Source organism: Rhamphochromis longiceps, linkage group LG16, assembly GCF_057381845.1.
Source record: "Rhamphochromis longiceps isolate RC_006_pf linkage group LG16, R_longiceps_female_GT1.1, whole genome shotgun sequence".
Lineage (NCBI taxonomy): Eukaryota > Metazoa > Chordata > Actinopteri > Cichliformes > Cichlidae > Rhamphochromis > Rhamphochromis longiceps.
In genome coordinates, this window is record NC_140572.1 from 32,230,718 (window position 1) to 32,253,731 (window position 23,014).

General features: G+C 40.0%; 2 protein-coding genes across 2 annotated transcripts; both read right to left on the reverse strand.

The window, feature by feature from the left end:
* Positions 1–553: 553 nt before the first annotated feature.
* Positions 554–6,550, reverse strand: ddx18 (DEAD (Asp-Glu-Ala-Asp) box polypeptide 18). The gene is made up of 14 exons (XM_085384315.1): positions 6,370–6,550; positions 5,893–6,075; positions 5,660–5,809; positions 4,255–4,390; positions 4,073–4,173; positions 3,781–3,980; positions 3,577–3,691; positions 2,671–2,810; positions 2,308–2,469; positions 1,911–2,063; positions 1,674–1,787; positions 1,315–1,371; positions 1,054–1,231; positions 554–903 (listed from the first exon to the last, which is right to left on the reverse strand). Exons 1-14 carry the CDS (start codon positions 6,500–6,502, stop codon positions 758–760), a joined length of 1,968 nt encoding a protein of 655 aa, XP_085240441.1. The 5' UTR covers positions 6,503–6,550; the 3' UTR covers positions 554–757.
* A 1,315-nt stretch (positions 6,551–7,865) lies between these two features.
* Positions 7,866–18,753, reverse strand: LOC146651450 (uncharacterized). Its single transcript, XM_085384318.1, has 4 exons — positions 18,247–18,753; positions 17,854–18,105; positions 10,481–10,950; positions 7,866–8,928 (listed from the first exon to the last, which is right to left on the reverse strand). The coding sequence occupies exons 1-4, from the start codon at positions 18,374–18,376 to the stop codon at positions 8,203–8,205; spliced, it is 1,578 nt and encodes a 525-aa protein (XP_085240444.1). The 5' UTR covers positions 18,377–18,753; the 3' UTR covers positions 7,866–8,202.
* Positions 18,754–23,014: the final 4,261 nt, after the last annotated feature.

Consider the following 23,014-nt stretch of genomic DNA (forward strand, 5'->3'; position numbering starts at 1 on the left):
TAATTTACTGCACTTCATTAACTACAATCTGAAAGCCAGCCAATTCTTAACAGCACTTTATAATTTATCCTGTTTGTGGAAAACATTTTTTTTTAATCATTTGATGTTTTGAAGAAACAGGACTTTGACTCCTTTATAATTAATTATAACACTTGATGACCTTTGAAGATCTGAGCTGTGGCACGAGCCATAAATACCTGGAGGATCATTTTCCATGAGACTTAAGCTTGTCTGTGAAAGGGGGAAAACGTGGCGACTGTTAAATCCTGCTGATTTATTACTGCTGTTTGAACCCTTCATATTACCAGGATGCCTCAAAAAGTTGTCCAAGTCAGAATAAACACAAAATGTACTTTTCATGTCTTTTCTGAACACACAGCAGGAAGAACTCTTAAAGACTAAACTCTTGTAGATCTTTAGGAACAGCAGGAGTGACAGGTTTTTATCCTGCAGAAGTTTCAGTTCATCTGTCTTTCTGGGACGTTTGGGTTGATCAACCTGCAGCCGGGTGCTTTTTTGCACTAACAAAAAGAATGATATGAGCAAAACACACTAATCTGTTAGAGGTTTAATTTGCTGCAAATACAAGAAAGAAAGGACAATTGATAGCTGATACAGGGATTAAATGTGAACATTTACAAAAATATCTTTAAACAATGTTTCAGCATGAAAACTGATAAAAGACGTCTGAGGGAGAAGGGTTAGTCCGACTGCTCTGAAGCAGGAAGTTCATGGGATTAAAGTAGGAGGGGGAGGCTCAGCGGGAGAACTGCCTTCGGTCGCTCTTTCCTTTGTTCACGTGTTTGAAAATTTTCGATTTCTGCACGTTTTTGGACTTCTGGTATCCAAAACCACCGCCGCCACCTCGCTTCTGCAGCTTGGCTCCTTTACTGCTGTGCACGTCTGAAGAGAAACATTTAATTAAGGAGAACATCTTTCTTTTTAAAAATGATCCTCTCTATTGGAGAGCTACAACCTTTTACATGAACGTGCAATTCTGTAACATTCAGATGTTTTCAAGCATAATGAATAAAAACAAGCAGCAAAGGATACTGAGATCAACATATGGAGGAACTTTGAATCCAAATGAGAGCGCCACCATGGGGAGGTTCAGGGTGTTGATGTTGTAGATCTGTTTGAGCGAGTGGGAATCGTAAGCCCTCACGTAGGACTTGTAGGCCTCCTGGGCAGACTTGTGGAGGTAGTAGTTCTTTTCGATAAGTTTCTCCAGCTGAGGGAGGACAGAGTTCAAGTCACAAAACTGCCTTTGCTATCTGAGGCATTGCTGAGTGTAAACCGCACGTTAATTCTCACCTGAGACTGGATGTCGGAGATTTTACTCCAGGAAAATTCAAACTCACTCAGTGGGACCTAGATGAGATAAAGCAGATAATGCAGACTTTAAAGAAAACTAATCAACACAAAAAAGGGACAATCAGTGTCTATGAATATCTTTTCATTGGCATGTCCTATTTTTTCCATTAAAAACATTAAAACAGGAGGTCCCCAAATCAGAGCCCTGTGGGACACCACAGCACAGTGGGAGGACTTAGATACAAAACCTTCAACAGTGACTATAAAACTATATGTGATGTAAAATTTAAAGGCAAATCCTGCTTAAAAGTCTGTATGTGTTCGTACAACTGAAATGACCAGGCAGGTGGTCAGCTCACCTTGGCCTGTTTGAGGAACCGCAGGAAGCCGAGTTCTTCTGGCCGCAGGATGAGGAGGGCGTGGCCTCGACCATCGATGCCTCTGGCAGTCCGACCCACCCTGTGGATGTACTCCTGTGGGAGAAAAATCAACCTTAAGATTAGTCCTGTTCTGGGAATTTTTGATCAAACTCAATAATTTAACATGACAAACTAATGCTGCATATGCAATAAAAAAAAACCCAAAAACTTATTGACCTTGGGGTCATCTGGAGGGTCGTACTGCACGATCCAGTCCACCTCGGGGATGTCCAGCCCTCGAGCTGCCACGTCTGTGCACAGCAGGATGCCGGAGTCAGCGTTGCAGAACTGGAAGAAGGTGGTGGTACGTTTGGTCTGCTTTTGTTTGCCCTGCGAAATGATACAAAGCAAAGGAACGCTCAGAACAGCTGCAGCTGCAGGTCAACATCTGCTCACCGTCACCCTTCAAATATCAAAGGATAAAATAAAACAAAAGAAAAACCATTTGCTTCTAACATCAGCCAACTTATTTTTCACAGGTACAACCAAAGAACTTTAACTTTTAGAGGCTCAGTTTTTTTGACCACTTGTATATTTAGATAAGATTCATGTAAGCTGCGTCTGGAGAACTTACGTGGATGGCCATGACGGGCAGGTCGATGTAGTTGAGCAGTTCATAGTGGAATTTCACAGACATGCAGGAAGAGAAGAAGACCATCAGCTTCTTCTTGCGGTTCTTCTTCAGGAAGGTGAAAAGCAGCAGGAAGCGCTTCTCTGATGGACACACCACATAGCCCTGAAACAGGAGAGAGAGAGAGAGAGATCACTGCATCAGCAACGAGAAAGAAGACTGAGTTCTAGCTGTTTCTGTGATTTCAGACCATCTAGTAAAACTGATGTGATTTCATGAAATACTGAAAGGATTTCAGTAAAAAGGATGAAAGGGAAACTGGCTTCTTTGGATTTGGCCTGTATGCAACAGTTTATGACTGAGTACCTGCTCGAGGCCGTCAACTGTGGCCTTGTCTTTGTTGTCGTCCACCCCGACATACAAGGGCTCCTTTTTCAGGGAGATGCGAGCCAAGTCCTCCACCTTCCTTGTCTGAGTGGCTGAAAACAGCATCGTCTGCCTCCGCTCTGAGAAACATCAAAGAGAGAAAGTAAACAGAACAGGTGAGAGGGTTTAACAACATCTGGAGTTTTAAGGACTCTCTCAGGATATTTTACACTCAGGGTTAGGATTTGATCCAAGATCAGCTAATCCTGGTAACACTGGTCAGGTTTTTTCAGCTCTTCAAAGCCAATGACAGATGTTTGAGGGTTGTGACGATGTTTGGAATTTTTTTGCTGAATTAAAAATGAATTAAACTAAAAGCACGCGCTTAGGGCAGTGGAGAGCTCATTTACTGTTTCAGAGAAAGCCAAGGCACATCAAAGAAATGAGAATAAAACATTTACAATACAAGTCTTTATAAAACAGGAAGCTGCTTCATGTCACAGGTTAGTGGTCAGTTTTTTAAATACAAAAACAGGAAACCCCACATTTCTCTTTATTTACATGTGATTCACTTCCTCTTTTAGAGTCAGAGTAAAAAGAAGCAGCACCTCTCTCTCAAAACTACGATTGGTGTTACGCCAAAAGGTCACGATGACACATTATTGGCTCTACCTGAAACATTTTTTTTTAACTGGACTGATTCCACAGTGTTTGATGTCACTAAGGTCCATGATTTAAATACGTTTAGACTGAACAAAAATGCTCATGAGTTGGTTTTACTTTGCTGCTTTGGAAATCAAAACGCTTCTTCAAAGAACTAAAAGTTTTTTGTGCCAAATCATCAACTAAATCAATGTTCATAAATTTCTCACTATTGGGTTTATTGATACTTTCACTGATACATACTCGGCAGCAGTTTGATGATCTGCTTTAGCTCCTCCTCGAAGCCCACCTCCAGGATCCGGTCGGCCTCGTCGATAATCAGACACTGCAGGTTCTTGTACATGAAGCCGGACGTGTTCTGTAGATGTGGAACAAGCCACTCAGACGGTGTTCTTCTTAAAGTATTAAAAATGAGAATGAAGAACAGAGAACTTTGTTTCTGCTCACCTGCAGGTGGTCCAGCAGGCGTCCGGGTGTGGCTACCACGATGTTGACGCCGTTGGCGAGCTTCTGGGCCTCAGCTGAGCGGTTGCTCCCTCCCATGATCAGACCGTAAGTGTGCACGTGGTGCGTCATCAGCTCCTTCAGCACGCCGTAGGTCTGCATGGCCAGCTCACGTGTAGGAGACAGGATGATGACGCCGGTGCCTGAGATGAAAGAGAGCAGTTACAGAGTTAGCGAGTGAGAAAGAGGAGGATGAAGCTAAGCAGGAGACGAGGAGACTCAGACGGCAGCTCACCATTCCTGGGCATGAACTTGAGTTTGTAGATGAGCTCGATGCACGGAATGAGGAAGGCCAGAGTTTTACCGCTGCCTGTCTTTGCCGCAGCCAGGACATCCCTGCAGAGTGGAGCAAACGATTTCATGTTATTCCGCCGCCTCGGCTGAGCAGCTCAGAGTCTAAGTGGACAACCAACCCACCTTCCCTCCAGCAGAGGGCGGATGCTTTTGTGCTGGATCTCGGTCATGTGCTCGAAGCCCATGCCCTTCACTCCCTTCAGCGTGTTCTCGCTAACTATACTGGCGAGAGAGGCAAAGGATGTGTCCTCGAACGCCCCTGAAACAGACGGAGAATTGTGGATTTTTCATATTACATCATGGTTTGATTATGCACAGGTTTATAGTGCTTCTGCCATGAATGTATTTAGTACAATACTTGAATGTCATCATAAAAAGACATAAGATAAAAGCAGTTGTGAGGTTTTGCTGACTGACCAGACTAGAAACAGTCTCAAAGATCAACTTCTTCCAGTGATCCAGGAGCAATTTGGTGACATTCTGTGCAATTTCCAGCATTACGGTGCCCCATGTCACAAGGCAAAGTGACTCAGAGGTCATTAGATTAACATAGTCTGATCCAGAATCTACGCTCAGTCCTTAAAAAACAGATGGACATGCAGAACAAGGCAGGAGTGGATCTCCACCAGGAGCTGATCTGTTTATTTACAAATACACAATGTTTGCCGCCTAATGATTTAAATTGTTTCCCAACAAGTTAAAGCTGTTTTACCCTGTACGAATGAAAGACCTTGCAGATTTTTTTTTTATTATCATTTAATAATTAATATCTCTATTATTATCCTTGGGCAAGATACTAACCCCATGTTTGCCTACTGGTGGTGGTCAGAGGGCCCGGTGGCGCCAGTGTCCGGCAGCCTCGCCTCTGTCAGTGCGCCCCAGGGCAGCTGTGGCTACAATGTAGCTTGCCATTGCCAGTGTGTGAATGTGTGTGTGAATGGGTGAATGACTGAATGTAGTGTAAAGCGCTTTGGGGTCCTTAGGGACTGAGTAAAGCGCTATACAAATGCAGGCCATTTACTATTCACTTGAAACTGACCAAAGAAAAAATTTACAGTACATTTATCATTTTCCAGTAGAAAATAAATAATATTCAAGTCAAGAGTAACCTCAACTTCACTTGGGAGCAAAAAGGAATCTTTAAGCTTGACAGTGGTTTTAGTGATTTGAATTATTATATTATTATATTATAATATTGTGATATAGTTATTGACTAAGATGTAAAAATTGTGATACAATTTTTCTTCCATATCAGCAAGCCCAAGCTGAACAGGTGTAAGGAAGTGTCCAGTGTGTATTATAAACAGAGCAGAGATACGGTTTGATTCAGCGTGTCCTTACAGTCGTTCCTGTCAGAGGCGTCACTAAAGACGCCGCCCACAAAGACCACCGTAAGAGTTTCTGTATGCCTCAGCTGACACCCGGCTCATGATGGAAGCAGCGACCGGGCAACACATGAAGGCAGCACGGCAGAGCCGGCCTCTCCTGTTAACCGCCTCATATGCAATTAACCTGATTCACTCAGTACCTGTGAGTCCACACGGCAGCTCAGGCTCATCTTCCTCCTCTTCTTGTGGTTTGTCAGCAGCTGCATCTCCATTGTCATCTGCTACTTCTTCCTCCTCCGTGTCCTCCTCCCCATTTTCTTCTTCTTTTGCAGTTTTGCTCTTTTTCACGGCTTCAATCAGAACACGGACATTAACCGAAGCACCAACAAAGCAAACTTGAGTGTGTTACCCGTATAAAGGGCTCTGTTTTTACCTGGAGGTTCAGCACCCTCAGCCAGCTGCTTCCTTTTCGCTTTCTTCTTCATCTGAGTTTCCTCTGTGCTGGTCCCTTCCACTGGTCCCTCTTCCTCCTCCTGATTCTTCTTCTTCTTCTGTTTCTTCTTTAGCTCTCTGGGTACCTCCTCCTGGAGGCCGTTTGAGCTCACCGTCAGACTCACTGGAAGTATGATCAAAGTTTGTTGCTAATAAACCCCAAAGGAAAACTCTGGAAGCCTGGTTAGCACAGTGCTAGCTAAATTGTTTTGTATACTAATCTTTTGAGCTAGTATGCGGCGAAATGCGCATGCAGTTGTGTAGCAGAGAAAATATACCTGCATGCGCAGCTACAGTGAACCCAAACTCAGATTTAAACCTTAGAAGAGTAAAAAAAAGTTAGAAACGGACCAGGGAAGAGCGCTACCTGTTAGCTTAGCCTGCGACATCAGCGTTTACCTAGCCATCAAACACTCACCATCTTCTCCTTCTTCTCCATCTTCTCCTGTTACTTCGTCTTCCCGCTTCTTCTTCTGCAATTTGCGCTCTCTGTCCTTCTCGTTTCGCTTCTGGATCTTCTTTCGGAGAAGCTTCATCTGGAGGTCCGCCATGGTTACCGAGAACACGGCGCACACGTGTGTATGTGAATGACGCTCAGGACCCCTCAGTGGAACAGAGACAGATAGCGGCCCGCAGCGCCTGACTGAAAATCAAAAAGGACCCCGCGTGCTGTGAAAACAACCGAGATAATGCCTAAAAGAAAAGACACCTGAACACGGGAAAAATAATGAAATAAAGATAATCAACACTGAAGTGTGGAGTAATAATCATTAAATAATATGAAACATTTAAGGCACTACAGTTAGGGTACTAAAACACATTATCAGCAAGCTTTACTTATAAATCACCAAAAACTTTTTTCCCCGTTTTCTCAGTTTTTTTTTTTTTTTTTTTTACAATTTTTAATTGATTTTATTATTTATTTTTAAATAAACAAATAAGATATATTCTTTTGTGGCAGGAAGTTTGCATACATTGATGGAAATGAATGTATGCACAAATGACTGAAGACGCTATTAAGAAAAAATAAATAAATACATTTTAAAAATTAAATTTCTTTAATGTTAATTTTGCAGGGTGGAAATGCTGGAATAATAAATTAGTCTTGAAATACTGTTTTAGGATTAAGGTAGAAATTTGCCTTTTTAAAAAGTATAAGCATAAATTTGGGGTTTAATTTGCAGTCCTGTTAGTTCAGGAGGAGCTGTGACTTACAGATCCTTTCCAAATAATTAGGATATCATGGAAGAGTTTGGTTATTTCCATAATTCTATTCAAAACAATAAACTTTCATAGATTATAGATTCAGGGCCCACAACTTAAACGATTTCAAGTGCTTATTTGTACATAATTTGGGCTTCCAGCTCATAAAACCCACAAAAACAGGATTTCAAAAAATTAGAATACTGTGAAGACATCAGCCCAAATTTTACAGGGCATGAATGTTTTAAACGGAGTTTCACACATAACTCATCTACTAACCTGAAAGCACCTGCACAGGTTTCCCCAGGTGTCATTAAATCGCTTCACTCAGTCACTTTTTTTTTTCCTGCAAAAAATGAGACGTTAATGGTGAGGTCTTCACAGCATTCAAATTTTTTGAAATCCTGTTTTCGTGGGTTTTATGAGCTGGAAGCCCAAATTATGTACAAATAAACACTACTTGAAGTACTTGAAATCATTTAAGTTGTGGGCTCTGAATCTATAATCTATGAAAGTTTAATGTTTTGAATAGAATTATGGAAATAAACTTTTCCATGATATTTGAATTTTTGGGAAAGGGTCTGTGGTGGGTTTCCATGCTTCCATCTGCAGGACAGGGGGGGAAACTGCAAATATTTCCTCATAAATCCATCACAGCTGTGTTTAGAGCTGGACAGGTTACTAATCCATAAAGAAAAGGGCCAACAAGGCTGAAAACAAGAGATTCTTTATTCACAACAGAAAATCCAAACAAGATTCAGACAAGTTTTTTTTTCTTCTTTTAGCTGGGTAACAAAGAGAGCTGCCTTGTGTTTAAAGCTAATTTCTTCATCTTATTCAGTTTTCTGAATGAAGACCATCCAAAAGTTCAACTACAGGCTTATAAACATTTACTTTGCAAAGGCAGAGATGTGTCTTTAGTTTAAATTCTAGCTATGGTGGCCCTGAGGTGAAAGATCCAAAAATAAAAGAAAAACTAGAAAAAAAATGACAGCCTTCTCTTCCATCCCTCCAAACCCTGCTCATCTTGCCCCGACAGACTCTCAAGTCAGTCCATGGCTAAAGGCTCATCTTCAATCTTTACTAAATCTGGCTCCCCATCTTTTTTAATCTCAAACACCTGAAGAATAACCTGAGGCCCGTTTGCGCTCAACCCCTCTGCTGACTGCCCTGGATCGACAGGTGGTGCTAACTGACTCCTGGACACCCTCCTATTCTCCTCCCGCCTCTGCGACCTGCTTCCAGTCCTATGCCCTTTGTTCCTCCTCTTCCTCAGAAGCCTCTGGCTCCAGGAGATGTTTGAATACAGCTGCAGAGGATTGCAGCAGCTTTGCGTGCCATTCCCAGTCACTGAGGATGGCGCTTGAACACACCGCCTCCGCATGTCCTCCTCCACCGCTTTGAACACCAGGTCTGTGATGTCTCTGCGGAGCCTCATAAGCAGCACAGGGTCTTCAACCTGCCGCATGTCAGCCAGCATGACCTCAGCAAACTGGTTGAGGACGTCGTGTTTGGGTGCCGTTTTAACAGGTTGATTGTCTTCATCGCGATGATGCGGACAACTCAGAGACACGACCTCTGTGACCCGAGGCTGTGGACACTGAAGTGGGGCGAAGCTCGGGGCAGAGTCCATAGACTGGGGCTCATCCAAGTCTTGGCCACCTCCATCTGCATCCAGCTGGCTGCTTACTGAGCTGCCCATCTCCTGATCAATGTTCCCCTCAGTCTTCAACTCCTCTTCATCCTTCTCATTATGATCCACAAAGTTGTCCGCCTGCAAACAAAACAAACAAACAAAAAAAAAACATGCAGTTTAGAGGATTTATAGATATATAGATAAAGCTACCCTGTGATGATGACAGCGTCAGTCGCTATGGAGCAGGCTATCAGTCCGAGCTGTCCAGCTGTATCCTCCTTTTATGCTGTTCAATAGGCTACTGAAGTTTAAACTTTTTAAAATTATGCAAAATTGCAAAACTCTTAGCTATGTCTCTAATAAAACCTCTGTAACTTTGCTCTGTTTTACTTCAGCAGCATCAGGCAATGTTCATATGTTGATTAATGGTTTTCTTTCGTTTTTGATCTACTGCACACAGAATATTTTTATAAAATCCCAGGCCAGGAAAGTCGCCTTCACGTTTTTCTGTGTTTTATCCTCAGTTACTTTGACACAAAGGCATCTTCTATGATGCTTACACCTTTGATAAAGTCTCGCAAGTGTCATCTTTCTTTTTACAGAAATAAAAATATGGAAATGTACAGATGCATGATCTGAATTGTAATATTTCTGACTGGGGCAAAATTTCCCCCGATTCCTCGATTCGAGACCTTGTGAATCGGATTGATTCTAGAAATCAGTGACGATACCCAGCACCATTGATTACCTCTAACTGAGACTTGTGTGAAAACCTCTGCACAAAGTTTCATGATTCAAAGCCGTGTATACTTGCTAGCATCTGCCTACTGGGAACGAACCCTCCTGGGTAGCGTTCTTCTGCCAGATTTGTTGAAAAGAATTTCCTCTTCCTACCTGCAAGCAGCCTTTCAGAAAATGAGTCGTTTGAGAGAAGAAGAACAAGCTGCAAAATTGTTTTTATATCTGACCCTGAAAAACTAGTTCAATTATTTAATTCTTACAGGCATTACTATTTTGACTCATTATTATCAGGATGTCCTCAAAACTCCTTGAATTTAATCATTAATTATTATTAATATCTGGCGCTCTTTCACAGTGCGTCTTTTGTCCTGTCTCCTTCTCCTCAGCCAGCTCCCTCTCCCCTCCCTTAGCCTAGTTCTTCCAGTTAAAAAGGACAATTTCCTCCCCACTGTCACCAAGTGCTTGCTCATAGAGGGTAGTCTGAATCTTGTTGTTTCTTTCTAATATTAAAAGAAATAAAATGGCTTTGCAAACACATCAGACCCAGAACAACTTAAGTACTTATTTTGAATTGAATATTTGCGCTCCACCATCTGAGAAACTATCCGGTTTCGATGTTCATTTGCTGTTCAATGCAGCGGGAGGTCGTCTGCTGCATTTATCAGTTTTGCTGTTGACTATGTTTCAGTTAAAGTCCTTAAAACTATATTAAAACATTTAAAGGCAAAAATGTAAAATGCTAAAAAAATGCTTGATCATTCTCATGAAGTCTTCCAAAAATTTCACATTAGACACAGCCCTCTGAGTTATTCTAAATATAAAGGACTTGCTGCTGCAACTTTAACGTCTCCCCCCCCCAATTTTCTCACCGATTGATGTTGTTATTTCTTTAAACTGTGATAAGGACCTTTAATATTTAGGAAATGTATTTTTCTCTTTGCAGACTTACCAGAGATGAATATCCTTTCCTGCGAACTATGTAAGGCCTCAAGAAACAGAGTTTCTCCCTCAGCTTCTCCTGCTGTCCAGCGCACAGCTTCTCCTGCTCTCCAGCGCACAGCTTCTCCTGCTCTCCAGCGCTCAGCTTCTCCTGCTCTCCAGCGCTCAGCTTCTCCTGCTCTCCAGCGCTCAGCTTCTCCTGCTCTCCAGCGCTCAGCTTCTCCTGCTCTCCAGCGCTCAGCTTCTCCTGCTCTCCAGCGCTCAGCTTCTCCTGCTCTCCAGCGCTCAGCTTCTCCTGCTCTCCAGCGCTCAGCTTCTCCTGCTCTCCAGCGCACAGCTTCTCCTGCTCTCCAGCGCTCAGCTTCTCCTGCTCTCCAGCGCTCAGCTTCTCCTGCTCTCCAGCGCTCAGCTTCTCCGGGTGATACAGCACCCTCCCGTACTGTGTCCGCAGAGACCTGGTCCTCCTCTCCACATCAGACACTGGAGAAAACACGAGACACATGCAGTCGTGAGAGTGCCTAACGGTGCATACTTGTTATGGTAAATAAGAATAACTTTATTTATCCCGAGGGAAATTCTTTTGTCATGTACATGCTCAAAGTAGCAGGAGAGCCAGAGGAACAGATAAATAAGATATACACAATAAGAATAGTAGTGCAAATGCGATAAATGCGATTCTTCTTACTGAATCGAGTTTGAATGAGTCACTCACCAAGATGAATCGGATTTTTTGAGTCAGTTGCCTAGAGAGTGCAAAAGTTTTTACATTTTCACTCAAACTTAATTTGTTTCTCTTTTCATATATATCCATAAGCAACTATTTTTATAAAGCATTAAAAAAAATTAAGATTTCTAAAGGGAACATGTATTTTTATATTATTAGTATTTTCCTCAGATGTGTCAAATATATATTTTCTCATCTAAATGTCCACAGAGCTGTGAGCCAGGGGGCGGTAATGCGCCTTAACATTGGTGGCCAACCAAGAAGAAGAAGCTGTGAGCCACAAGGGAGAGGGTGAGTGAATGGCTGTGTCCCAATTAAGGGACCGCACGCTTGAAGTACGCATTTTGAGTGCGATTATGTCACCGCCACGCGACGACGGCTGTCCCAATTTGAAGTGTACTTCAAATGCATACTCCAAATGCACCATCGATTTCCCCAAATATCAAGCGTGGTCCGGTGCACGCTTCGTGGTCCCATATATCCCACAATTCATAGCACGGCGGTGGGTAGGGCTGCTCAATTAATCGAATTTTAATCACGATTACGATCTGGGCTTTCAACGATCATTAAAAATGACTGAGCCGATTATTAGCCCCTCCCTCATTTATCCGCGACACCTTAAAGGCCAGTCCGTGAAAATATTGTCGGGCATAAACCGGTCCGTGGCGCAAAAAAGGTTGGAGACCGCTGATTAAGAGGACCCGAGGGAAGCTCGGAAAGCTAAGCAGAAGTTATTTGGAGAGGAGAGTGACTGCCGTTGGTTGAAAAGAGAGTTTAAAAAAAAAAAACTTCAGTAGTGTTGCACACTATTTTATATTATTTTTTAAAGTCATTGTTAACCCTTTAAATCCGGTCAGAGCAGCACGCTCCGTTTTGTGTAACTACTTTTAAATCCCTGTAGAATCTGAACCACGTAAGCTAGCGCAATAATTTGTTTTGCATATGAAACCGGAGGAGTTGTACTTACAACTTATGCCATCAGCTTGTCCTCGGTCACGGTTTCCTTCCACATATAGCTTTGCAAAAATTGCATAAAAAGCGCTTGCAGGAACAAAAACATAATATTCCAGAAACACGCTTTGCCGATCCGATCAGCTGTTCATAACACTTCCCACAGTGAAACAGATGTCAGCGCGAACTGTCTCATGTCCGCCATTTCCTGGCCGAAACCGGAAGTGACGTCATTTTCGCGGAAATGTAGTTTTTTACTTGTAGACCTTAAAAACCTCTACTGGTCATGTTTGACTTTTCTGAATAGTTTCTGGGATGCTTAGAACTCGAATTGCACTGCTGGAAATAGTTTATTTTGATGCACCTGCTGTTTTCTTTGCAAATTTGCATCATAGGATTGTTTTTTTTGTTTTACCTGCAGTGTATATAAAAATTGGTGTATCTCCAAAATAAAACTATGAAGACACTCAAAATAAATTTCCTGTTGTTGTAAACTATTTTTTGCAACTTTTTTGTATTTAAAGTTTTGAAGGATAAGCCTCTTAAATTTCTCCAAGTAGAAATATATGTAAAAAAACAAAACAAAAATGATTTAATTTTTTTGTAGTTTATTGCACTTTTTTGCAATTAATGTAGTTACTATGGACTTAATGCATACATATTATTAAAATATGGGCTATAACAGTTATTTAGCAACTTGAAATGCTCCCACAAATGGCACTACAACATGTAAAAAAATAATATAAGCTCTGGCGGACTTGGTTCTATAGTAGGTCTTAAAGGGTTAAATAAATATCGTCAAATAATTGCGATCTCAATTTCAGTGAAAATAATCGTGATTATCATTATAATCGAGCAGCCCTAGCGGTGGGTGTGGATAATTTTGCCGCAAAATACGGCAGAAGGGAGCGGCCGAAGAGTGAACTGTCAAAAGTAAGTACAGAATATCATGTCACTTATATATGTGCAAATGTTTAATAATGAAGAACATTAAAACATTACTGTTGGCCACAGGTCGGCAAAGTTATGTGACATTAGTGATGTTTGTACTTTCAGCGTTTACTTGGTTTTATTTTTTTTTTTGTTATTCTCTTTTTATTAAACAACCTATATAAACACAAATAATCCAAAATAAACATATAATCAAGAACAGACGTAAATAATAAAAAATAAATAAATAAAAATAAGAAAAACAGACGGGTGTACCCTCTAGTGTGTATGTACTCGCACACACATATTCACTCACACACCCATATTCTTAAGCATACATACACATACCTACTTACATATGTGTTCACTTGTAGTCTCATACATACTAACATATACATATAAACACATAACGATTCAGAAATGTGGCATATATAGTTACAGAGATTCAAACAAGATCGGGTCTCCTTAACCGGATGTAGTGTTTCCATTTACCCCAAATTTCACTAAATATATCAAACTGGAGTCTTTTAATGAAGGTAATTCTTTCCATTTTAAACATCCCATGTACAGTCTCATGCCAATCACCCAGTGATGGAATTTTCACACTAAGCCATTTCTTGGTAATAATTTTACGGGCAGCCAAACTCAGGATACCATACAACTGCTTAGACATTTTATCTACATTTACTGAGTATAAATATCCAAACAAAAGTTCGTCCCAATTAAAGGGAAGCTGCATACCAAAAATAATCTGCAACTCAGAGTGGATCAATACCCAAAAAATGTTGATCCTTGGGCAAGACCAGAACAGATGAAAATGTTTTACTCCTTGGGCCCCACAATTTCTCCAGCAATTAGAGTGATTAAAATAATGTTTACTTTGTGCAGGGGTAATAAAAAACCTACAGATACTCTTCCAACCGTAACATCTCCATGTATTAGAACTAGAAATTCTCCACTGAAAAGCGCACTGCTCATACCAAATGTTATCTGATATTGCTATATTTGTTTCATTTTCCCATTTTTTTTTGATGTAGGTAGTATTCCACTTCTTAACCTCTTGTATACCCTTGTACAATCTTGAAATCACCTTAAGGCCTGTGTCAGCCTGATAAGCCTTGACAAATATACTCAGAACAGGTAAAGAAAAAAGATCTGTTCTCTTAGGTATAAAATTATATAGATGATGCCTAATTTGTAAGAACCTAAAAAAGTCCGTTTTACTTAACTGGTATTGATCTTTTATTGATTGGAAGTCCCTAAGAATTCCCTTATCGTAAAACATACAATATGCCGTTAAACCTTGTCCAGACCATGTTTTATATCTTACGTCTAATTCATTAGGTAAAAAATCACTGTCAAAAGCGCACCATCTTAAAATCCTAACCTCTTCAATCCAATCATTCTTATTAAGAAATTGTAACCAGAGTTTTAAAGGTAGGTTAATCCATTGGTTTCCTTGATGAATTTGTTTTTTAATAAGTGTCACATCCCCTAGAATTGCCTGAATTGGAGAATCTTTTAAGGTCACTGTTTCTAGTTCTTTCCATCTCGCTTGATAATCTACATTACACCAACACACTAATGTCCTCAATTGAGCAGAAATATAATAGTCTTTCAAACATGGGAACCCCAACCCTCCTTTGTCTTTAGCCAACTGAATAGTTTGGTACTTAATCCGTGGTTTTTTCCCCTGCCATATAAACCTAGAGATTATTTTGTCCCATTCCCGAAATTGTTTGTCAGTTATTTCTACAGGGAGTGTTTGGAATAGGTAGAGCATCCTGGGCAAGATATTCATTTTAACTGTATCTATACGTGATTCAAAATTTAAAAATGGTAATAAATTCCATCTTTTAATATCCTCATTTATTTTATAACTTAAAGGATTAAAGTTTGCATTGTATATCTTAGACAGATCTTTAGTAATATTTACTCCAAGATACTTCATCTGCTCCGTTTCCCATTTCAAATTGGCTTTAGCCTTAATTTCATAATTGGGCTCATAGTTAAAAGTTAATATCTGAGTCTTCGATATATTTAGTTTATAACCTGATATTGAACTAAAGATCTCCAGAAGTGACAATAGCTTGGGGAAAGTAGTGTTTGGATTTGTCAAATAAATCAAAATATCGTCAGCAAACAAGGAAATCTTATGCTCTCGACCCCTAATCTTGACTCCAGTAATAGTATTGCTTTGTATTACACTTTGACTCAGGGCCTCTATGAAGAGAGCAAAGAGTGAGGGGCTTAGAGGACAACCCTGACGTGTCCCTCTCTGTAGGTTAAAAACATTTGAAAGCGCCCCGTTAACTTTGATTCTTGCCTTTGGTGATTTATATAATGCTTGTATAATCCTGATAAACGATTGATGGAATCCGAATTTATCCATGACTTTGTATAAAAATTCCCAATTAACCCGATCGAAGGCCTTTTCTGCATCTAAGCTCATAAGGACCATCTGAATTTTATTTTTCCTAACATAATCAATAACGTGTAGTGTTCGGCGAACATTATCTTGCGTTTGTCTCTGCTTAATAAAACCAGTCTGATCCAAACTAATTATCTGAACAAGAATATTTTCAATTCTTTTGGCAAGAATGTATGTAAATATCTTAAAGTCCTGGTTAAGAACACTAATGGGGCGGTAATTTCCACAGTCAAGCCTGTCCTTTCCTTCTTTAGCTATTATAGAGATAGAAGCCTCATTCCAAGATGGGGGAATTACTCCCATCTTTAAAATATAGTTGAATGATGTTCTCATCAAAGGAATCAGTACCTCTTTCATTTCTTTATACCAGTCTGATGGGAATCCATCTGGGCCTGGGCATTTATTCGGTTTCAATTTTGTAATAGCTTTTTTAATTTCAAATTAATTACTTGGTTTTAAAGCCTCTACACACACACACATACATACACACATACAGTTGACCTTAATCTTACAGAGAATGTGATGATTTTATGGATAATTAAAGTCAGTCATGTATCCACAAACACAACAAGCTGAAAGTCCGTGATGCTGCTCGGTTTGCAGTCCTGAATATCACAGCACAAGCAGGATTCACCGCACTGTTAATGTTAGCTATGTTATATTGCTGCCTCTGTTCGGTGGTGTCGAGCCAAACGGACTTTAACGTGTGTTTGAACGAGCTGACGGTTTACTCGTTAAGCACATCATCTGTGAGGCTTTGCACCCCTGATGATCCACCAGGATAAACTCAGCAGTGTGTGAGGAAGAGGAGGAGGAAGAGCCAGCAGCAGCTGACAGACGGAGAGAATAGACCGACTGAAACAAGTTTAATATTCAGAAGCCTAAAGTATGTATCAGCAGCAGAATGGACCTAAAAATAAATGTTTGTTTCAGTTCTATGAAGCTTTGAGTATTTTGGATTAGTAGCACTGCTGTGTTTGTTGCATCATATTGTTGTAATTGTTTATATGCTTTATATATTCTGAGGTAAGTTGATCTATAGTGTTACATCATATTCTATATGGATGTTATGTGTTTGTATACTTTCTGCCCAGTTTGACCCATTTAGCAGAAGTCAGCCTGTTTAAGGCTCTAATATCTATTCTGTATGACTTAAAGCAGTTATGACGAGGTGTGATTTTCTCACCCAATAAAGGAATATTTAATATATCAGTCTACTCTTCATTCTATCAGAAACAGTTTTCACAGCTTGTACATTTTCCTTTTTACACATATATGTGAGCATTGAGCCAAATGTAATAATGCCAACATATTAAATGAACAATATTTGTCTCTTATGTATAACACATCTATATATACACTGTCAAAGATACTTGTCTTTGAGTGAAGATTTAAGGTGATAGGAAATATAAATAACTGCAACTTGAATCTTTGACCCAGAGTTCAAGCTCACTGCTGTAATATATCCTGTATATTTTATTTTTACATTACCACAGTGAGATGACTTTAGTCTCATGACCAACATTAGCTAATTGTTATTTACTAACTAATCTTGAAATGACTGTTCAGTACAGAAATGAAACCCAACTATCATGTTTTACAGTCCTGTGGTCTTAGCCTCAGATATTCAACTAATCAAAGTGATGTCATGACAAAAATGAATGACCAACAAAACATTTTTTCTCCTTCATTTAGGACACACAATGCTGTATGTAACGTTTCTCGCAGTTAGTATCATGGTTGCTAGGCAACCTGAGCAGCGCAAAGAGGGCTAGACCGGCCCATTTCACAGGCCTCTCACTTCCGCACTTCTCCTACTTATAGTGTGCATGCTTCAAGCATGCAGACCCTGAATTGGGACACAGCCATCGATTTGTTCATGCTAAGATTCAGCACAGGAAAGAGGGGGGGGGGGGGGGGGGGGGGGCCCTGAGTGACTCAAATGTTCTGTTAGCATGTTAGCAGAGCGATGCTTCTACTCAGAGTTTGTTCTTACAATTCAGAGCAGAAATGTTTTTGTTAAGAAACTGGCAGTTGTTTCCCCCCCGCAATTTTTATTATAAGCTAGATATATTTGTACTAATGAAATTAGTTTGCTAACAGCAACAGGGATGAGTCAGTGAATGAGCCAGTTGGGTTTGTGAATCATGATTCACGAGTCAGTAAAGTGCTTCTCGAGTATTGAACGATTCGTTCATGATTCGCACATCACTAGAGCACACACACCGAACGCGACAGAAGCATCAGAATCAGAATACTTTATTGATCCCTGGGGGAAATTATTTATATATACCTATATGAGAACATGCATAAATTAACTGCCTACATTAATTCATTGTAAACATACCTTCTGACTGGGACTTCGCTGCTGCCTCTTCGGGCTGTCTCTGGTCCTCGGGAAGGATGTTCTCCAGGGTCCGCACCATATTGCAGCTAGTCTCCCGCGGGGTGAGGAAGGGGTCCAGAAACCCCATGACCGTGTAGAACCTCCATTTCCTCCCCTTTACTGCTGCAGACCCACTACTCTTCTCCTTAACTACCCTCTTCTCCTTGGAGTATGTGTCCCTGAGGCTCTTCCACTTTCTCCTGCAGATGTCCTCTGAATAAACACATTCTCTTGTTAGCGGAAAGGTATTTGTACATCAGTGGGAAATAGTGGGACAGTAGGCGGGCTTGCTAGCTTTGACGCGGCTTCCCCGGGTCAGTGAAAAAATTTAAAAAGAGAAATTAATGAACTTACCAGGTTGCCCTATATCTTTACATATCTTTCTCCAAGCTAGGTCCTTTTTATTCCTGTCTCGGTAGAAAGCACAGTTGATGTCATACAGCTCTGGGTGGCTGGCTACTGCCTTGATGAGCCTTTCCCACATATTGAATGAAGAACAAATGACTTTGGCTGGACCTGCCCCTTTGAACTAGGCCAGAGCGTCGCGTCACCAGGTTCCTGATTGGTTGTCGTGGCGCGACTTGAAGCTGGGGTCCGGTTTTTTCCAACTTGAGCGGCAGATGCGATAAGCACGAATGCATAAAATGCAGCGTGTATTTTATTTTGCGTCAGTCGCGATACTTGGTCGCGCGAATCAGGCAGAAAGCGATTTCGCAATGCAAATCTACTTGTGAAGTTTAGCGGGACCCCCAGTCGCGCTCCTCGCGCTCCTCCAGTTACTTCTTCTTTTTCTTTATAGGGTTTATTGGCGGTTGGCAAACAGCAAAACGGTGCATTACCACCACCAACTGGTGTGGAGTGTCCTCAGTTGACTTTACATGTAAACCAGAAGCTCTTCTTCTTCTTGACGGAGGCTCGCGAGATGGCGGACTGAGCAGTGGCATCTGTCTGAACCAGTGAGTGTTTTCTACAGTCAATGGTAGAAACCCAGGTACGGGCTGACATCTGACTAAAAAAGGAATACACAGTGGAACATTTCGGATGATGGGACTTTTACCTCAAGACTTTCCTACTCCACCTCCTAAACCTGTTCTTTAAAGCTGTTCATGTGTTCCGTGTTCCAATTGAAAACTAACATTTCTTTTTTTCCCTTTAACACAAGGGAACTTAAAGACTCAATTAAGCATAAAGCTGTTTTCTGTTCTGCAAGGGGCGACAGGCAAATTGTTTTTTTTTCCTCCAGGAAACTCATTCTGAGGAATCTGATGTGAAGTTTTGGTCACAACAATGGGGAGATAAAAAAAAATTTTAATCATGGTACAAACAGGTCTGCTGGGGTTGTTTCAACAGATGTCCTGGTAGGTTTTTGTGCAATATGGCAGACAAAGATGGACATTGGGTTGCCTGTGTGTTAAATACTGATAATACTCTGATTATTTTGATCAATGTTTATGGATTCAACAATGATCAAGAGAATAAGAACCTTTTGTATCAAATTTCTACAGTTATAAAGGAACTTAATACCAAATTCCCCACTGATTATATTGTAGTTGGAGGTGATTTCAATGTGACTCCCGAATGAATGGTTGGATAGATGGCCTTCAAAATTTTCAAGAGAACATAAAAACCCAATATTTGAAATTTTCGCTAATGATACTAAATTAATAGATGTATGGAGATACTTAAACAAAGATGTCAAACAATTCACCTGGCACAAACCTAATGGTCAAAGCAGGTCACGTATTGATTATTGGTTGGTATCCAACTCAATTTTACAATAGGTTAAGGAAACAGTTATCTCTAATGGCCCCATAAGTGACCATTGCACCATTATGCTAAGATTATAAAGCAAAGACCAAAACAACACATTTAAGGATTATTGGAAATTTAAGTCTCAGATGCTGAGAAATGAGGAGTATTGTAATTCTATTAAAAAATAATAATTTTAGATATCCAGAATGACGAAGCCATCAATACACCGATACTCAAATGGGAATATCTTAAATTTAGAATCAGAAAAACCTCAGTCACATTCGGTAAAAAGTTAAACAGACAAAGGAAAGAAGGGGAATCAAACGTAGTAAAAGAACTTATGAATCTTTATGGCAAATTGAACTGGACTGAGGAAAAAAAAGGAAAAATTAACAACTTACAATCTAAATTGGACAAAATATACCTTCATAGAGCCAACGGCACTTATTTGCGATCCAAAGCCAAGTGGATAGAAGAGGGTGAAAAGAACACTGCCTATTTTTGCAATCTAGAAAAACGTAAACAAGAATATAATTCAGTATGTAACCTAATAATCAACGGAGAGGAATGTACAGACCCTAAAAGCATTTCAAATGAAGTATTTACTTTTAACAGTAACCTTTATAAGTCTTCATACTCAGAACAAATTATCACCTCCTTCTTTGACAAAATCAGTATTTGGATTTCAGTAATTGATGATAATTTTAGAGAAATTTGTGATGAAGACCTAACTATAGAAGAATTTGATTTTGCTATCAAGAGCTTGGCATCTGATCGCTCACTGGGACCAGATGGAATAACAACTAATTTCTATAAGCACTTTTGGGAAGATTTAAAATTACTATTATTCAGTGTGTATTAATCAAAAGGAGCTTATGACAACAATGAAAGAAGGAGTTATAAAATTAATTCCAAAACCAGGAAAAGCTAAGAAAAAACTAAGTAATCTAAGACCTATAACACTCTTAAATAGGGACTACAAAAGTTTTAGCAACCAGACTAAAAACGGGTATTTCTGAAATAATTAGCCCAACACAATCAGGATTTCTCAAAGGACAGTTGATCCAAAATAATATCCGCTTGGTTTCGGACCTTATCGATTACAATTACCTAATTGAGGATGATGATTTTATGTTGTTCTTGGACTTCCATAAAGCATTTGATTCTATCGAACACACTTTTATTGTTAAGACATTTAACCATTTTGGGTTTGGAGATGCATTTCTGCATATGATCACTATGTTATACACTGATATTAATAGTTGTGTTTCTCTTCCAGAAGGCACATGTTCCAGGTTCAGGGTGGAGAGAAGTATCAGGCAGGGCTGCAGCATCTCACCTCTTTTATTCATTGTAGCCACTGAACTACTTGCTATTACTGTCATAAACTCAAACATCAAAGGATTAGACATAAATAACCACAAATTAATAATAAGTCAGCTTTCAGATGATACAACAATATTTCTAAAAAATAAAGAACAAATTCCATTGGCCTTAGATACAATAAAGATCTTTTCTGATGCTTCTGGACTACGCCTGAACCTGGACAAATGTGAACTCATGAGTATCCACAATTGTTCTCACTCTTCTTTGTACGATATACCTGTCAAAAATGAAATCAAATATCTTGGAATTTGGTTAACTAAATGCATGGCTGATAGTGAAGAAAAGAATATTCAGAATACAATTGGCAAATGCAAAATAAACTCTAAACCATTGGCTACAGAGAGATTTAACGTTGTTCGGCAGGATAATGTTAACCAAGGTTGAATCTTTGTCCAGATTAATCTATCCAGCTTATTCCCTAGCCATCCCACCAAGGATTATAAAAGACATCAATAAGGTGAATTTTAATTTCATATAGAAAAATAAACATCACTATATAAGTAACAGGGACTTGATAAAAGACTATGAAGAGGGGGGTTTAAGAGCAATAGATTTTGAAATAATGAATGGCATGTTAAAGATTTATTGGCTTGATCTTTCTTAAAAAATGATAATGAGATCTGGTTCTTGATACCATCTCTTATTTTCAACAGAGTTGGGGGGATCCAATTCCTATTAGTATGCGATTTTGAAATTTCTAAACTGCCCATAAAACTCTCCAAATTTCATCACAAAGTTTTGTTAAATTGGAAATTAATGTTTAAACATAACTTTAGTCTGTCTGTGAAGGTTCTCAGTCATCCAGGTCATCGTAGTCAAAGGAGCTTGCAAAGAAAAGCGTCTGGACTTCTTTAAGTTGCTTGAAGACGTTTCACCTCTCATCCGAGAAGCTTCTTCAGTTCTAAGGTCAAATGGTGGAGAGTCCCAGATATAAACCTAGTGGGAGTAACCCCCCACAGAGGGACAAAAGGACCCCCTGATGATCCTCTAATCGCCTGAGCCAAGGTGGGAAACTGGGCGTGGGTCCCAATCAGCCAGAGTTTCGGGTGTGTTCATTGTGAAACCTGGCCCCACCTTATCATGCGAATTCCTGAGGTCAGATGGCCCAGGATGTGAGTGGGCGTTAAGGCGTCTGGGAAGGGATCTCAATAACTTTAGTCCCCACAACGGTCCATTGTGGAATAATAGGGTGATATTGAATCGGGGGAAATCTACGTTTGTGGAAGAATGGATGACAAAACAAATTTGGTCTGTGACACATATAATGGATGAAAATGGAGATATACTTGAATTAAACAGGTTTAATGAGAAATGTGACAGGAGTTGCTCGTTCGAGCTCTATAAAAAGGTTTCACAGAATATCCCAACAGACCTTGTCAATACGATAAAGAACAATTTTTCAAATACACCGACTCCAAATTTACATACAATTAAACTAGATGGTCTTGACTTGGTTAATGAAAAATGCAATAATCACTTTTTGAGGAGGTATTTGGTTAACACTTTATATCAAAGTAGGTCAAAACACTCACTCATCTTTAAAGATTATAACAAATCTGAGATCTCGTTGATGATATTAATATTTGAAATTTCCAATCCCCCCCAAACTTAAAGAAGTCAATTTTAAAAATACAAAAAATATTTACCCCTCCAATGAATTTATGAGAGAAAGATTTAAATTTGTGTCAGACAACTGTTATATTTGTAAAACAACTTTGGAAACAACAGAGCACATGTTTTATGGGTGTGTGACAGTCCAGAATTTATGGAAATCCCTCCATGTCCTAATATTGTCCCAGTATGGAAATAATGATTTTTGGTCTTTTCAAATAGTGATGTGTCGGTTGCGAACGAAACGGCTCTTAGAGCCGACTCTTTGAAGTGAACGACACCCTCTCTCTCGCACTTTTTCCGCTTCACTCTGCACGCGAGGGAAGGGGCGGAGGGGCGGTAGTTACACTCGCAGTAGCACAGGAACACAGCC